Here is a 17692-nt window from a genome sequence, read left to right on the forward strand (position 1 = left end):
AGACGGATGATTTTTCCCCACTGGACTGTACAGTACAGTACATGATCGGTGTCTTTGTAAAATGTGAACAAGAAAATAAAAATAATCGTTTAGTCTAACGGTGACGACAAAGGGCGCCAATACTTTTTCTTCAGTTAAAAATACGAACGCAGACTTGAAAATCCAATGAAATTATGCTTTTTTTTTTTTTGAATGTGAAATGGGGTTGTCGTGCACTAGGTGGTGCATGCACCCTATGTAGTGAATAGGAAGCCATTTTGGAGACGGTTCTCACTCAGATAGAGGCAGAAGATGGAAATTCTTACTGTGTATAAATAAGCCAACAAATCAGAACCGTACTGTATTTGTGCACTGTTTAAATATCAAGCCAAGGTGTCCATTTTTGTTTGACCAATCAGCAGCTTGGACGATTTAAAGCTCCGCCTACACGTAACAAGTTCAGCGTAAGCAGGTTAACATGAACTGGAGTGTTGCGACTGCAGCCAGGGGGCAGTGTTGAGCTAGTTTCAGCTTTCCTATTTAAGAGGTATGAGTCACTCGATGACCTTTTACGAGCGATCAGTTAACTGTGAAAGCATGCACACCTCCGATAATCTCCGGGGAGCTGAAATGGAAAGGGAGAGGAAGTGAAATTTGAAATTGGTGAAGTGAAATAGTTTTGTATTTTAAGCGTCTTTACAGCTGGCTTCAGCGGTTTCAAGTGCTGTGTTGGAATTTTATTTATTTTTTGAAAAATATTTGCTAATGCGAGAAACTCCAGGTGCAAAAGCTGATTTACAGCCAGTAAAACATTCCATATAGTCCAGTCATGTTCAGAAATTTTCACCCGTGTTTTTTGTAAGGGGGAAGCCATTCGCTTATTTTACGACTTAATGCTAAGGAGTTATAAATAAGCTAGGAAGGAATCCTCCAACAAAACAACAAATTAAAGGAACAGTCCACCGTACTTCCATAATGAAATATGCTCTTATCTTAATTGAGACGAGCTGCTCCGTACCTCTCCGAGCTTTGCGCGACCTCCCAGTCAGTCAGACGCGCTGTCACTCCTGTTAGCAATGTAGCTAGGCTCAGTATGGCCACTGGTGTTTTTTGGGGCTGTAGTTAGATGCGACCAAACTCTTCCGCATTTTTCCTGTTTACATAGGTTTATATGACCAGTGATATGAAACGCGTTCAGTTACACAAATTGAAACGTGGCGATTTTCTATGCTATGGAAAGTGCGCACTATAATGACAGGCATACTAACACCTTCTGCGCGCTTCGGCAGCGCATTGATACGGAGCTCAGATATCAATGCGCTGCCGAAGCGCGCAGAAGGTGTTAGTATGCCTGTCATTATAGTGCGCACTTTCCATAGCATAGAAAATCGCCACGTTTCAATTTGTGTAACTGAACGCGTTTCATATCACTGGTCATATAAACCTATGTAAACAGGAAAAACGCGGAAGAGTTTGGTCGCATCTAACTACAGCCCCAAAAAATACCATTGGCCATGCTGAGCCTAGCTACATTGCTAACAGGAGTGACAGCGTGTCTGACTGCGTCTGACTGACTGGGAGGTCGTGCAAAGCTCGGAGAGGTACGGAGCAGCTCGTCTCAATTCAGATAAGAGCATATTTCATTATGGAAGTACGGTGGACTGTTCCTTTAAAACATGTTTTGGAGCAGAAAAAAGAAAAGACAGTAAAATTGTGCAATGATCATCTTAGGAGTGTGCAAATCTTTGGCAAACTACAGCAAACGTAACATCGAACACTTGGATAGTCTGCAAATTTCATTTGTGTTTATCGCTAACTTCACATTTAATCACGTTTTAATCTCTGGTAATTAAACATAATATTCGAGAGTTAATATATAATCAGGCCAAAAAAAAAAAAAAGTGTGTTTCTGGTTACCCGACCGACCCTAATCCGTACCGCCCGACCCTAAACTTTTTTTTCGTTTTTTTCCCAGTCGCGACTTTTACATATAACCCAACCGTGTGAACCGGAAGTTTTTGTCACTCACTGGGAAAATCAGGGCTTTCCACAAGCGCCGGCTGCCGGCCGTACAGCCGACTACACAATTAAGTCCAGCCGGCTACTTTAATGACTATTATTTTTGTAGCCCACAGGCTCTAAATATTAATTTTCGATTTTAGTAAAATTAAATGTTTATCTAACGGACTGACAATGTCAAACTGAACCGCACTCATTTAAGTTGTGATTCGTGCTGTTTGTACCGATAATAACCACAAATTCCCCGCCGACTTCGTTGATCGGGGAGAGTAACTCATCCGCGGCCCCGACATGCGGTGTGTGCGCGCACTCGGCGGAGGCAGTAGTGTGTCGGGGCCGTCGGAGGGAACAGAAGCAGAGAGAACGCTTATTTTGTCTTTCACCTAGAGACATGATTCAAACTTTAAAACGGAGACAAAATTCTCCTGTGTGGATCTGGCATTCAACTTTTTTGCTAGGTTCTATACTTTTTGATCAGTCACAGATCAAACACCATGAGCACATCTGGAGAAATTCAGACTTTATAATGGGTGTCTATGGCGTTACACACCAGTGGAGCTCAGGAGTTTAGAGTGTAGGCAGCTTGAAAAAAAAAGCTCTAACTTTCTCATTTAAACTGTTTTCTCAGCCACAATTTTCACTCTACACACACAACTTTCTCAAAAGTTGTAGTCACACATTGTGTGAATCAAGACAAGTGTCTCCCTGAGCGATAGGATTTACAGTTTTTGAATGAGAAGCCTGAAAGTAAGGAGAGGACAGCCGCGCTCTCCCATAGACTCGCGTTATAAACGTAGCAGCGCTTTTACTGCAAAATCAGAAAAGTCACTTGTTTTTAACTCGCTCTAGTGGCCACATTTTTTACACTAGGGACAAAAAAAATTACATTTGTGTGTTCATGGGAGCCTTGTAGTACTCAATGTGAAAGAATTTTGTGAATAGCTCCTTTCGTTTCCGTGTAAATCAGCGTTGTTCGAGGAGAGGGAACTCTGAGAAAAAGCGCTCTTTGCTTGTTATATTGTCTTTTCCCTGCAACGTTACCAAGGCGACGAGCTGCACTCAGGGAGCAGAGAGGGGCGGGGCTGCTCTCTCTCCCTCATGGTGTATTGAGCTGTTATATTTACAGAAAAATTCATGTTAAAAGGTGTCTCATGCTGCATCAGATTCATCAGAAGGTGGTAACTTAGGTGACCTGCAAAGAAATTCATTATATTTTGTGAAATTATTCCTGTCTAAATATAGGTTATGGCAGCCATCTTGAAAAAAAAAAATTCAAAAAAAAAAAAAATGCCTGCCTACCGACCCTAGTTTTGAAATCTATGTAACCGGAAACACACACATTTTTTATTTTTTTTGGCCTAATGAGCTTCATGTTTTCAGGGTCCAGTATATTAATTTCAGTCGAAATGTAATTGTTGATCAGTGGAAAAAAAAAAAAGCTGCTTTGTTTCATATATTCGTCCATGAGAAGCAAAGCACGCTGATAACATAGACTATGGGAAAAGGTTTGGATCAATAATTAGGATTTTAAAATACGTAAGAAATACTACACTTGAGTACCAACTGTTCTCACGTTCTTCAAATTATTCTTGAAGTTAAAGTTCAGTTTTCAGACTGAGCAAGAGAACGTCAGCTTTAGACTGTTTGTTTAAAGCTGTGAAATTTATCATTAATGTTAATATCGCATCTTCATTTCAGCTGTTTGAGGTGCTGCACTTCCTGGCAGAGAACTTCATCTTCTCCTACATGGGTCTGGCTCTGTTCACCTTCCAGAACCATGTCTTCAGCCCCATCTTCATCGTCGGAGCATTCGTATCCTAGAAGAAGAATAAAAAGAATATTCCTTTAAAGAAATCTCTCGTTCACCAGAGGGCGCTGAACATTGCAGTGCACCTTTTAAGAAACCTGTTCAGCAGGGGGCGCTAAACATCACACACTGCACCTTTTAAGAAACCTCTTATTCACCAGAGGGCATGAAACATCGCTCACTGCACCTTTAAGAAACCTTCTGGTCAGCAGAGGGTGTTAAACATCACGTACTGCTCTTTTAAGGAAGCTCTCAATCAGCAGGGGGCGCTAAACATCTCACACTGCACCTTTTAAGAAACATCTTGTTCAGCAGGGGGCGCAAAACATCACATACCGCTCCGTTAAGAAAGTTCCTGTTCAGCAGGAGGCGCTAAACCTCACACACCGCACCTTTAAGAAACATGTAGTTCAGCAGGAGGCGCTAAACCTCACACACTGCACCTTTAAGAAACATGTAGTTCAGCAGGAGGCGCTAAACCTCACACACTGCACCTTTAAGAAACATGTAGTTCAGCAGGAGGCGCTAAACCTCACACACTGCACCTTTTAAGAAACATGTTGTTCAGCAGTAGGCGCTAAACCTCACACACTGCACCTTTTAAGAAACATGTTGTTCAGCAGGAGGCGCTAAACCTCACACACTGCACCTTTTAAGAAACATGTTGTTCAGCAGGAGGCGCTAAACCTCACACACTGCACCTTTTAAGAAACGTAGTTCAGCAGGAGGCGCTAAACCTCACACACCGCACCTTTTAAGAAACCTCTAGTTCAGCAGGAGGCGCTAAACCTCACACACTGCACCTTTAAGAAACATGTAGTTCAGCAGGGGGCGCTAAACCTCACACGCTGCACCTTTAAGAAACATGTAGTTCAGCAGGAGGCGCTAAACCTCACACACTGCACCTTTAAGAAACGTGTAGTTCAGCAGGAGGCGCTAAACCTCACACACCGCACCTTTAAGAAACATGTTGTTCAGCAGGAGGCGCTAAACCTCACACACTGCACCTTTTAAGAAACGTAGTTCAGCAGGAGGCGCTAAACCTCACACACCGCACCTTTTAAGAAACCTCTAGTTCAGCAGGAGGCGCTAAACCTCACACACTGCACCTTTAAGAAACATGTTGTTCAGCAGGAGGCGCTAAACCTCACGCACTGCACCTTTTAAGAAACCTCTAGTTCAGCAGGAGGCGCTAAACCTCACACACTGCACCTTTAAGAAACATGTAGTTCAGCAGGGGGCGCTAAACCTCACACGCTGCACCTTTAAGAAACATGTAGTTCAGCAGGAGGCGCTAAACCTCACACACTGCACCTTTAAGAAACATGTTGTTCAGCAGGAGGCGCTAAACCTCACACACTGCACCTTTAAGAAACATGTTGTTCAGCAGGAGGCGCTAAACCTCACACACCGCACCTTTTAAGAAACCTCTAGTTCAGCAGGAGGCGCTAAACCTCACACACTGCACCTTGAAGAAACATGTTGTTCAGCAGGAGGCGCTAAACCTCACGCACTGCACCTTTTAAGAAACATGTAGTTCAGCAGGGGGCGCTAAACCTCACACACTGCACCTTTAAGAAACATGTAGTTCAGCAGGAGGCGCTAAACCTCACACACTGCACCTTTTAAGAAACATGTAGTTCAGCAGGAGGCGCTAAACCTCACACACTGCACCTTTTAAGAAACGTAGTTCAGCAGGAGGCGCTAAACCTCACACACTGCACCTTTAAGAAACATGTTGTTCAGCAGGAGGTGCTAAACCTCACGCACTGCACCTTTTAAGAAACCTCTAGTTCAGCAGGAGGCGCTAAACCTCACACACTGCACCTTTAAGAAACGTAGTTCAGCAAGAGGCGCTAAACCTCACACACTGCACCTTTAAGAAACATGTTGTTCAGCAGGAGGCGCTAAACCTCACGCACTGCACCTTTTAAGAAACATGTAGTTCAGCAGGGGGCGCTAAACCTCACACACTGCACCTTTAAGAAACATGTAGTTCAGCAGGAGGTGCTAAACCTCACACACTGCACCTTTTAAGAAACATGTAGTTCAGCAGGAGGCGCTAAACCTCACACACTGCACCTTTTAAGAAACGTAGTTCAGCAGGAGGCGCTAAACCTCACACGCTGCACCTTTAAGAAACATGTTGTTCAGCAGGAGGCGCTAAACCTCACACGCTGCACCTTTAAGAAACATGTTGTTCAGCAGGAGGCGCTAAACCTCACATGCTGCACCTTTTAAGAAACGTTGTTCAGCAGGAGGCGCTAAACCTCACACACTGCACCTTTTAAGAAACGTAGTTCAGCAGGAGGCGTGAAACCTCACGCACTGCACCTTTTAAGAAACCTCTAGTTCAGCAGGTGGTGCTAAACCTCACACACTGCACATTTAAGAAACATGTAGTTCAGCAGGAGGCGCTAAACCTCACACACCGCACCTTTAAGAAACATGTAGTTCAGCAGGAGGCGCTAAACCTCACACACTGCACCTTTAAGAAACATGTTGTTCAGCAGGAGGCGCTAAACCTCACACACTGCACCTTTAAGAAACCTGTAGTTCAGCAGGAAGCGCTAAACCTCACACACTGCACCTTTTTAAAGAAAATACACAATTTTTATTTTTAAATACATTTCTGAGTGGTTTGTATCTCCATCCTTGACTCTTGTATGCTACATAATTGGGAATAAAAAAATTAATATTTTTGAGGGTTAAAATCGACTGCAAAGTTGGTATTCGAGCTGCCCCGCTGAGCCAGCCGGTGCTGTGACGTCACAGCAGTAACCGGTGCTATAGACCAAAGTCAGACTCGGCAGGCGAGAGTGGTTGCAGTGGCCTCTTCGTTCGGATTTATTGGAGATTCTTCGAATTCCTCAGATAGTAGTACATCTGACTGTGATGGTCGTGAAATGGGAGTGTGTACACATGCTACTGCTATACATGTAGAACCAGATCAGTTTCGAACCATTGGAAAGTGAATCCGATAGTAACACGTTGGCCACGGAGGCCCCCAGCTTACGAAATAAAGCCAGAGAACAAAGCCATCTGGAGAATTAGAATTGAACGGACAGTCTCCTGTGATTCTCAAATAAAATAATTAAATTATCAAATTAAATAATCTCATACCGGTAACTTAAACACACAATACAAGTTACATGTATTAATCTAAATGCAGGTAAACAACGTGTGTTTTTGTTATGTAACCAAATGAGAGTCGCATCTTACCCGTCTGTGTTTTCACTTCTTGAAGGCCGACCTTGTGGCTGATTTGTTTTGAAACAGTCTGACTTTCAGTTCTTTGTTCATTCGCTTCTTCCACATAAGGGTGAGAGATTGCTGCTGAGGCGAGCATATACAGTGGAGAAATCTGACGACTGGTCCACTCATTCTCCATCTTCTCCATACTGAGTACTCCGCCATTACTGCTCGGCTCACACTCCGGGAGAACTGATGCAACTGAACTTGCTTTCCTTTTCTTGTAGTTTTCTTTTTCTTTAATTGTTGGTACTGCACCCTCTTTCAATACGGGCTTATAGCCAACGCTCCTCAACAGATCAGTCTCCTCGTACGAGGCTTCAGTAAAATGCGGAGAGGAGAGACCACTTCGTAGGTGCCCAATCCGTGAATTTCTCGCAAAATGCGTCCAAATCTTTGCAGTTTGAACATTCTTGGGCCATGAATGTAACGTAAATCCACCTTCCGTCGTGTTGCTGCACCCGCCAGCAACACATTTACGTGGCTTGGCGATCAGTTAGCTCAAAATGGAGGATCGGAATTGCAGTCAGCTCTTTTAGTATAGCGGAAATGGTGATGAGACAGACAGACTACCTGCGGTGACGTCGCAGATGTCTGAGTCATTCACTCAGACCGCTACCTATATGAATCATTTTAATTGTAAAAATTACTAGATTAGATTTATTGTTAGCACTTAAAACTATTTCTGTGCCATTCTTGAGGTCTCAAGACATTTATAAACTAAAAGCAAGGCCATGGTTCTGCACATCTCCTTTAAGAAGCCTCTATTTCAGTAGAGGGCGCTAAACATCACGCACTGTACCTTTTTTAAGGCACATCTCGTTCAGCAAAGGGCACTAAACATTACACACCACTCCTTTTAAGAAACCTCTTGTTCAGCAGAGGACACTAAAGATCACATTGCTCCTTAAATAAACCTCTTGTTCAGCAGAGGACACTAAGGCCCTGTCCACACGGCAACGGATTCAGGTGAATCTGATAAAACTGTTTATCGTTTCGGCCTGGCGTCCACACGGCACCGGCGTTTTGGGTGCCCCAAAATGAAATCTTTTGAGAACGGGTTCCAGAGTGGAAAGATCTGGCAACGGCGCCGTTGCAAAGTCGTCTGGATGAGTAGAACGGATTTGTTTACGATGACGTCACAACCACATGACTGTGAGTGCTTCACGCCGGGTAGAAGTGTAACGAACTTGATGAGAGTGGTCAACAAATCCTATAACTTGGTTCATGAAACGCGCTTACAAAATATTTTCACTGTGAATATTTATTGTGTAATGGTGCAAAGTGAGAGAGAGAGAGAGAGAATAGCCCTTAGGGCAGAGTCAATCCCGCCAGCAAAAATAGGGAAAAAAAGGAGCGATCTCACCTCTTCAGATGTTGGTTTAAGTCCTACAATACATTCCTCAAAAAGGGCTTAGAAGAACAAATTAATCCATCAACGTGTAGCATTCAATTTATTCCTGTTGGTACAGTTAAACGCAGCACATGAATGAGGCATCTTTATTCTCCGCTTTGACCCATCCAATATGGCGGCGAGGATGACGTATGATTCTACGCCGCCTTCCGTGTAGAATCATACGTCATCCTCGCCGCCATATTGGATGGGTCAAAGCAGAGAATAAAGATGCCTCATTCATGTGCTGCGTTTAACTGTACCAACAGGTTTACCGTCCAAACGAGATCACATGGGATTACCTTTCACAGGTGAGACTGGAAAAATACTTTTCATTGTATTTGGTCATTATAATGTAATTTTGCGAACAGATTTTTCTGACTTTGTGGCCAATATGAAGTCTCGCGCATAATATACTATTCAAAAAAAGTAGGGGATATTTTATTTTGAGATCCAAATTTTCACATATACAAAGGGATACGAAAGCATGTTGTATAGTTCCTTACTGAGGAAGCATTTCCAAAGAAATTCATCACCCAAACACATCAATGACACTCTCATGATCAGCACGGGATGCTACTGATGATCAAGGGGGTCGTGCCACAAATTTGCATGACTCTGAATTGGAAGGTTAGAGCCACTCCACAGGAAGATTTTGAAGAGAAAGCATCAGATTATCAGTGGTTGAAGTCGTTAATTAAACAGAGACCATGCGCCGTCTAACACAGGATGAGCGGTTACGTGCCCTTGGCATGCTACAGGTTGGCACAAGACAGGTCGTTGTGGCAAGAGCATTGAATGTTTCCCAGTCTGTCATCAGCAGATTATGGTCCAGACATCGTGCTACAGGGTCTGTTCAGGATAGACCACGATCCGGTCGACCAAGGGCAACAACTCAGGCTCAGGACAGATTCATCCGCACTATTGCCTTGAGAAATCGTATGGTAACAGCAAATCAGATAAGGTCTCAACTTCGAAGGGATACTGGCTTGGTAGTGAGTGGCCAGACCATCAGGAATCGACTGCACAGATTTCACTTACACGCCCGACGTCCTCGTGTCATTCCCTGTTTGAGGGATCGTCACATTAGGGCCAGACTCCAATGGTGTCGTCATCAACGCTGGGATAATCGCCGATGGAACCACGTAATGTTCCCAGATGAGTCGAGGTTCACTGTGGACTTCCTGGACAGACGCAGGAGGGTTTGGCGCCGACGTAACGAATGTTTCCATGACGTTAACGTCATTAGACATGATCCGTATGGGGGTGGCTCTGTAATGGCGTGGGGAGGCATCACTGCTGCCGGCAGAACAGACTTGCATGTTGTTGCTGGACGTGTCACAGGGCAGTACTACCGGGACAACATCTTGGCACCCCATGTTGTGCCGTTTGCACGTCGTTATGGCCGCCGTTTCATTTTCCAAGATGACAATGCCAGATGTCATAGGGCCAGGATCGTTACAGATTACCTCCAGCAGCAGAATATCACCAGATTACCATGGCCAGCACTCAGTCGGGACCTTTCCCCCATCGAGCATGTCTGGGACATGCTTGGACAGCGGCTACGCCAACGTCAACAACCTCCTGCCAATGTCCAAGAACTTGCTGCAGCATTGCAACAGGAATGGAATAACATTCCCCAAAATGACCTGGGACGTCTCGTTAGGAGTATGCCACGCCGAGGGGGTTTTACCCGCTACTGACTCGGTTTCAAAATGGTGGTAAATTTGCTGTGTGACCCTGTGTTTGTGTTGACCCTTATTCTGGAGAATCTGTCCTTTACTGACTGTACACAGGGTTTCGAATAAATTGACAAATGTTTCCTTAATGTTTTTCTGTCATTTGTTTCCTTCCTGACCTCATGATCTGCATTTCATTCTACTTGTAAATCCAATATCCCCTACTTTTTTTGAATAGTATAGTTTATGCGCATGCGTCCTTACTACTTCTATTGTTCTGGTGTCTCCGAAGGGACTGTCTTACAGCACCCCTAGAGGTGTGGCATGTGTATTGCATCGTTTTCAGCAAGCGTTGCGTTGCCATATGGACCTGATATTTTACTGATCGTTGCCCATGTGGACGCGATATTTTTTAAAATAACATCTCGTTGCCGTTGTCGTGTGGATGTAGCCTAAAGATCACATATTGCTCCTTAAAGAAACCTCTTGTTCAGCAGAGGGTGCTAAATATCACACACCTCCTGTAAGAAACCTCTCGTTCAGCAGAGGGTGCTGTAGCTCACGCACTGCATCTTTTTAAAAAAAAAAAGAGGGCACTGCTCCTGTTTTAGTGTGTGTGTGTGTATTTATTGTCCATCAGTATGTCTTATTATTGCACAGTATGTGTGTGTGTTTTCACTGCAGTGTGTGTGTGTGTGTGTGTGTGTGTGTGTGTGTGTTTTCACTGCAGTGTGTGTGTGTGTGTTTTCACTGCAGTGTGTGTGTGTGTGTGTGTTTTACTGCAGTGGGTGTGTGTGGGTGATTTTTATCAATAGTATATGTATGCTTAGTTAAACTTGCACATTGGAGACTGGTCAAACGCAATTTCAAACTTCTTTGCTAACCCTGTTACATAGATTTTTGACAATAAAGTACACTTGAACTTAAGAAACTGCTTGTTAGGCAGAGAGCGCTAAACGTCATGCACTGCATCTTTTAAGAAACCTCTTGTTCAGCAGAGGGCGCTAAACATCACACACACTGCACCTTTTAAGAAACCAAAGTAACTGCTGAACCCCTTGAAGATCATGTTATGATGTATGTTTTGAAGTGCATTTCTTTAACTCCATCTTGTTTGCCAGATTGCCATTTTTATTGGTCGAGCCTCAAACATCTACCCCCTGTCATTCCTGCTGAACCTTGGACGCAGACACAAAATTGGTGCCAACTTTCAGCACATGATGATGTTTGCAGGTATCGTCTTATCTTTCCTGAGCAACGGCCAAGCTGTCACTGTGTGTGTGTGTGTGTGTGTGTGTGTGTGTGTGTGTGTGTGTGTGTGTGTGTGTGTGTTAAGCTCCTTTGGCAGGCATCAGCTTGCTAAATTTTTTTCTCTGTGGTTCATCACCCACATGGAGATCATCATGACCTAAAATGGGAAATGAGTCATCGAATAGCTGAGCTCAGAGCGGAGCCCTGTTCTCATGCTAATTCTTTTACAATCAGTGAGCTAGCGTCAAAACCAGACTTTATCTTATCTCTTCCTGTCCTCCTGTCCTGCATGTTAATGCTTGTTTTGCTACTGTAATACTTCTTTCATAAACAGTGTAACGGTTAGACTCGTGCTAGCTAACATACTGTCAAACATGGCTTCTGGGGTTCACTTATTTTTAACAATTTTGCCTAATGTTATGTTCAAGCCTGGTTTAGCTTAACGTTAGTTGAGAGATAAACCTGACCAGTAGTTTTAATGATACAATATAGTGGATTTCCTTGTCTTTGCTAGTTACCTAGTGTTCAAATATTTCATAGCTTAATGTTGGCTAACTTACTATCAAGTTATTTACCTCGATGGTTTTTGACGTTAGCTAGCTTATTGTGAAGGTATATTCACCTCAGTAGTTCATCTGATGTTGGCAAGCTTACTGTGAGGGATTTTTTTTTTATTAATTTTTTTTTTTAAACCTCAGTAGTTTATCTAACATTAGCTAGCTTACTGTAAAGGTACGGTGGTGCTTGAAAGTTTGTGAATCCTTGAGAATTTTGTACATTTCTGCATAAATATGACCTAAAACATCATCAGGTTTTCACACAAGTCCTAAAAGTAGATAAAGAGAACCCAGTTAAACAAATGAGACAAAAATATTATACTTGGTCATTTATTTATTGAGGAAAATGACCCAATATTACGTATCTGTGAGTGGCAAAAGTATGTGAACCTCTAGGATTAGCAGTTAATTTGAAGGTGAAATTAGAGTCAGGCGTTTTCAATCAATGGGATGACAATCAGGTGTGAGTGGGCACCCTGTTTTATTTAAAGAACAGGGATCTATCAAAGTCTGATCTTCACAACACGTATTTGTGGAAGTGTATCATGGCACAAACAAAGGAGATTTCTGAGGACCTCAGAAAAAGTGTTGTTGATGCTCATCAGGCTGGAAAAGGTTACAAAACCATCTCTAAAGAGTTTGGACTCCACCAGTCCACAGTCAGACAGATTGTGTACAAATGGAGGAAATTCAAGACCATTGTTACCCTCCCCAGGAGTGGTAGACCAACAAAAGATCACTCCAAGAGCAAGGCATGTAATAGTCAGCGAGGTCACAAAGGACCCCAGGGTAACTTCTAAGCAACTGAAGGCCTCTCTCACATTGGCTAATGTTAATGTTCATGAGTCCACCATCAGGAGAACACTGAACAACAATGGTGTGCATGGCAGGGTTGTAAGGAGAAAGCCACTGCTCTTCAAAAAGAACATTGCTGCTCATCTGCAATTTGCTAAAGATCATGTGGACAAGCCAGAAGGCTAGTGGAAAAATGTTTTGTGGCTGGATGAGATGAGTAGAACTTTTTGGTTTAAATGAGAAGCGTTATGTTTGGAGAAAGGAAAACACTGCATTCCAGCATAAGAACCTTATCCCATCTGTGAAACATGGTGGTGGTAGTATCATGGTTTGGGCCTGTTTTGCTGCATCTGGGCCAGGACGGCTTGCCATCATTGATGGAACAATGAATTCTGAATTATACCAGCGAATTCTAAAGGAAAATGTCAGGACATCTGTCCATGAACTGAATCTCAAGAGATGGTGGGTCATGCAGCAAGACAACGACCCTAAGCACACAAGTCGTTCTACCAAAGAATGGTTAAAGAAGAATAAAGTTAATGTTTTGGAATGGCCAAGTCAAAGTCCTGACCTTAATCCAATGGAAATGTTGTGGAAGGACCTGAAGCAAGCAGTTCATGTGAGGAAACCCACCAACATCCCAGAGTTGAAGCTGTTCTGTACGGAGGAACGGGCTAAAATTCCTCCAAGCCGGTGTGCAGGACTGATCAACAGTTACAGCAAACGTTTAGCTGCAGTTATTGCTGCACAAGGGGGTCACACCAGATACTGAAAGCAAAGGGTCACATACTTTTGCCACTCACAGATATGTAATATTGGATCATTTTCCTCAATAAATAAATGACCAAGTATAATATTTGTCTCATTTGTTTAACTGGGTTCTCTTTATCTACTTTGTGTGAAAATCTCATGGTGTTTTAGGTCATATTTACGCAGAAATATAGAAAATTCTAAAGGGTTCACAAACTTTCAAGCACCACTGGATTTACCTCAATGGTTTTTGGTCTTAGCTAGCTTACTGTGAAGGTATTCACCTCAGTACTTTTTTTTTATCTGATGTTGGCTCGCTTACTTTCCAGGTATTTATCTCCGGTGGTTTTTGAGGTTAGCTAGCTTGCTTGTAGACATCTCTTATTTTTCAATAACATGATTGAAACATTAGCCTGATGTTAGCTTCTCAGCACATTTATTTGTTTGTTTGTTTACTTACTAACTAAACACTGAGCCTAATATTAAGACAGCTAACTTTTTAGCAAATTAAACAACTGGTTTTACTTCAACAATGTGGTAACTTGGCTAATGTTAGCTAGAATGCTAACAAACTTGGCAACAGGTGTATGCAGCATAATAGAATAATGTTTGCTTTCTAATGCCTTGTTTTTATTATACATACAGAATTTAATAGTAGCTAGCTTGTCCAGTTGGTTTAATATACAGTATAAATGTTTGTCTGTTGTTCGCTAGCTTACTGGTTAAAGTAGCTACTGGCATAAATTACAAGTTTGTTTAATGTTAGCTTGCTGGGGTTTAGTCTGTACTCTAATGCTTGCTAAATTGTGACCCTAACGATAATTAGCTTGGATTTTATAACTCCATGTAACAGTTAACCTCATGTTAGCTTCCAGGGACCTGGTTTTATTTCACATATATTATAAGTCAGCCTAATGTTATAGCTAGCAAGCTAGCTGTTTTAATGGTACAATATAATATATAATTAACGTTAGCTAACATTTTAGCAAAGTTAGCTACCGGTATGAAGTTTAACAAACAGTATAACAAGGGAACTGCTAGTGGACTGGCTAGCAGTGAATTAGGCCTAAAGGTTTTAATCAGACAGTGAATATTAAGTAAATTCACTTATTGTTTTTGTTTGTGACAAAATATTTGCGAGATTGCTACTGTATTTAGATAATTAGCTTGCTTGCAAACTTGAATTACTCAATATGATAGTTAGCCAAACATTAGCTCACTTGAAGAAAACTGCTTGCTGCATTGAATAGCATAATATAGCAGTTGGGTGAATGTGAATTAGCTTTGAATTTAAAGCGGATAATTGATTACCTCATGTTAGCTCGTTTATTCGCAAACTGACTGGTTTTAAAAATACAGTATAGCAATTTGGCAGATTTTAGTTTGTTCGCACCTAGAATAGTTATCCTAACGTTAACAGGTTTGTGAGTGGACTTGTCTAGCTACTGCTGAGGAGAGTTTTGTTAACACAAGGTCAACATGAACGCTTGGGTTAGGTGATGTAATAATTGTGACAGACATAGCTTGTGTATAAACCCCAGTTTGTGTGTGCGTGTTGCAGGACTGCGAGGAGCGATGGCGTTTGCACTGGCGATCCGTGACACGGCGACGTACGCAAGGCAGACGATGTTCACCACCACGCTGCTCATCGTCTTCTTCACCGTGTGGGTGTTTGGTGGAGGAACGACGCCCATGCTGTCCTGGCTGCATATCAGGTCAGACTCTCGGACAAAATGGACGCCAGGGTGACATGTTTTATGATAAGTGTGGCTAGTTTCGGAAGACGCAAGTCTGCTGGTGGTGTCTTAAATCGAATCGTTTTTTGTAAAAACAAAGAGTAAGGCCCAATCCCAATTCTAATTTCTACCCCTACCCCTCCCCCTTCCCCTTGGCCCTTCCCCTTGAAACTGAGCTACAAGGGATAGGGCTTGAAATTCAACCCTTACGTATTGGGATAGCCCTTCAACGATCGCATACGTCATCGCGTACCTCCGTCAGCGTTTACGTTAGCAAAACGCGACCAAATGCGTCATTGGCTGCGACCAGCCGCTACAGTCAGAGCCAGAACCAGAAATCTCTGCTGGCAGGGTGTGATTTGTTAACTAACACCACTGAATGGGATATCTTTGGCGCTTCGTGCACCACATCCGACAGAATGAGGTGTCAGAACACTCATGTAAACAATAAAAGCGAGAATAACAGAACAAAACGTACGCAGTCAAGCAACCGAAAACAATACTCACTCCCAAAGCTTTTTAGCAGCAGCTTGGATTTCAGAAATCGCTGCTCATTCTCAGCTCGAAAGCGAATCAAGCGGCGTGTTTCCTCTGGATAACAACTTAAAACACGTAAATAATGGAGAAAATACATTTATGACAATCTTTCGCCGCGGGAACCGCCATCTTTCTGAAATCCGCATGAAATCTCGCTGAAATCCGCATGGCATTGTGGGAAATCACTCAAACCCCTTCGTTCGGAGTCAGCTCCAGGAAAATCTCCGTTTGGAGGGGTACAGAAGCCCTACCCCTTCCCCTACCCCTCCGCGTTAACTGGGATTGGGATACCCCTACCCCTTCACGTGAACGCGCAAAATGGAGGGGAAGGGCCAAGGGGTTGGTCCAAGGGGTGAAATGGGATTCGGCCTTAGTGCAAGTGCAGAAAATGTCTGCGACGGACAGATAAGAAGCTTGGAAGCCGCGGTGTATTTAATGAATCTACGTTCTTTGCTTTGCTCTTGCTTGGGGTAAGATTTACCTGTTAAAACCCATCATTCGAAATTACAGGTGTGATTACAATATGAAGATTTTTCACAACAAAATTTAGACCTTTTATATACAAATCTCAGAAATGAGGATTTCCGTAGAAAAGCATCTGGAGTGATCGATATCCGTATTTGGTCAGTCACAGGAGGCTTGTGAGATTGTGTGGCGTGTTCCATTGTCTTATCAGGCTCTTGAAGAATATCGTTTGGGGGAGGAGGGGAAAAGAAGGGGGCGTGGCCAAAAGTACAGTACTGTGCAAAAGTCTTTGGCTGTACTGTATGCAATATGTCATGTACACATTATATATATTATATTATTACAACGGGCAAAAAAAAAAGTTAGCTGGGAGTCAGATGTAGCTGTAATTGCTAGTATTAGCATTAGCATTTTTAAAAATGTATGACCCAAGCTTGCAAATGCTGCGAAACTACATTTTGTAAATAAGTCTGGAAAACGATTAGCTGTAACTAAATGTATGCAAAATGTAAATTAGACTGAATCTTTTTATATTGTGAAGTCGCTCTGATAAAGAGCATAGCGTTTCACTTCCTTAATTTAAGGCCCTGTCCACACGGCAACGGATTCAGGTGAATCCGATAAAATTTATCGTTTCGGCCTGGCGTCCACACGGCACCGGCGTTTTGGGTGCCCCAAAATGATGATATTTTTTGAGAACGTTTTCCAGAGTGGAAAAATCTGGCAACGGCGCCATTGCGAAGTCGTCTGGATGAGTAGAACGGATTTGTTTACGATGACGTCACAACCACATGACTAGAACAAGCAGCACTCTCGCGCGCATCATTCGTAACAGCAACAATGGCGACCCCTTAGAGGTTTTATAGTTCAGAGTCACTCGCAGGAGTAACTCCACCTCGTCATCGGTCCAGACAAGAGAGTCGGTTTTTCCTCGCGTAGTCGCAGCCATCATCTTGTTGTTGTGTGTTTGTTCCTGTGAGTGCTTCACGCCGGGTAGAAGAAGGGGTTTATGCGCATGCGTCCTACTTCTTCTATTGTTCTGGTGTCTCCGATGGGACCGTCTTACAGCGCACGTAGAGGTGTGGCATGTGTGTTGCATCGTTTTCAGCAAGCGTTGCGTTGCCATATGTACCTGATATTTTACTGATCCGTTGCCCATGTGGACGCGATATTTTTTTATTTTTTTTTTACCTGCTAAAAAAAAAAATCTTGTTGCTGTTGTCGTGTGGATGTAGCCTAAATCTCGTGTTTTGAAACCAAAGACATTCAAGTTTATCTGTTTTATCTGTTCGGTTACATGAACAAGAGAAGCTAAGACGCATCAGAGAACGATGTTGGGTTGCTTTGCTCTGAAATCAGATGATTAAAGTGTGCAGGAGATACAAAAGGAAACGCTTGGTCGTTTATGATATACGACATTTTAATTTTTGTTGTACGATTTGTTAGCCATCGCGATAGTCGGAATTACCAGG

The 17692-nt window shown here is 42.9% G+C and overlaps 1 protein-coding gene across 1 annotated transcript in view; it reads left to right on the top strand.

Annotated features, from left to right (window-relative positions):
• slc9a7 (solute carrier family 9 member 7) overlaps window positions 1-17692 on the top strand; it is a 142196-nt gene that overhangs the window by 40886 nt on the left and 83618 nt on the right. Inside the window, 3 exon segments of the mRNA XM_060920160.1 lie at window positions 3697-3810; window positions 11251-11362; window positions 15044-15197. Of these exon segments, the coding sequence (XP_060776143.1) occupies window positions 3697-3810; window positions 11251-11362; window positions 15044-15197 (380 nt within the window).

This window comes from Neoarius graeffei, chromosome 4 (assembly GCF_027579695.1).
Source record: "Neoarius graeffei isolate fNeoGra1 chromosome 4, fNeoGra1.pri, whole genome shotgun sequence".
In the NCBI taxonomy this organism is placed as follows: domain Eukaryota; kingdom Metazoa; phylum Chordata; class Actinopteri; order Siluriformes; family Ariidae; genus Neoarius; species Neoarius graeffei.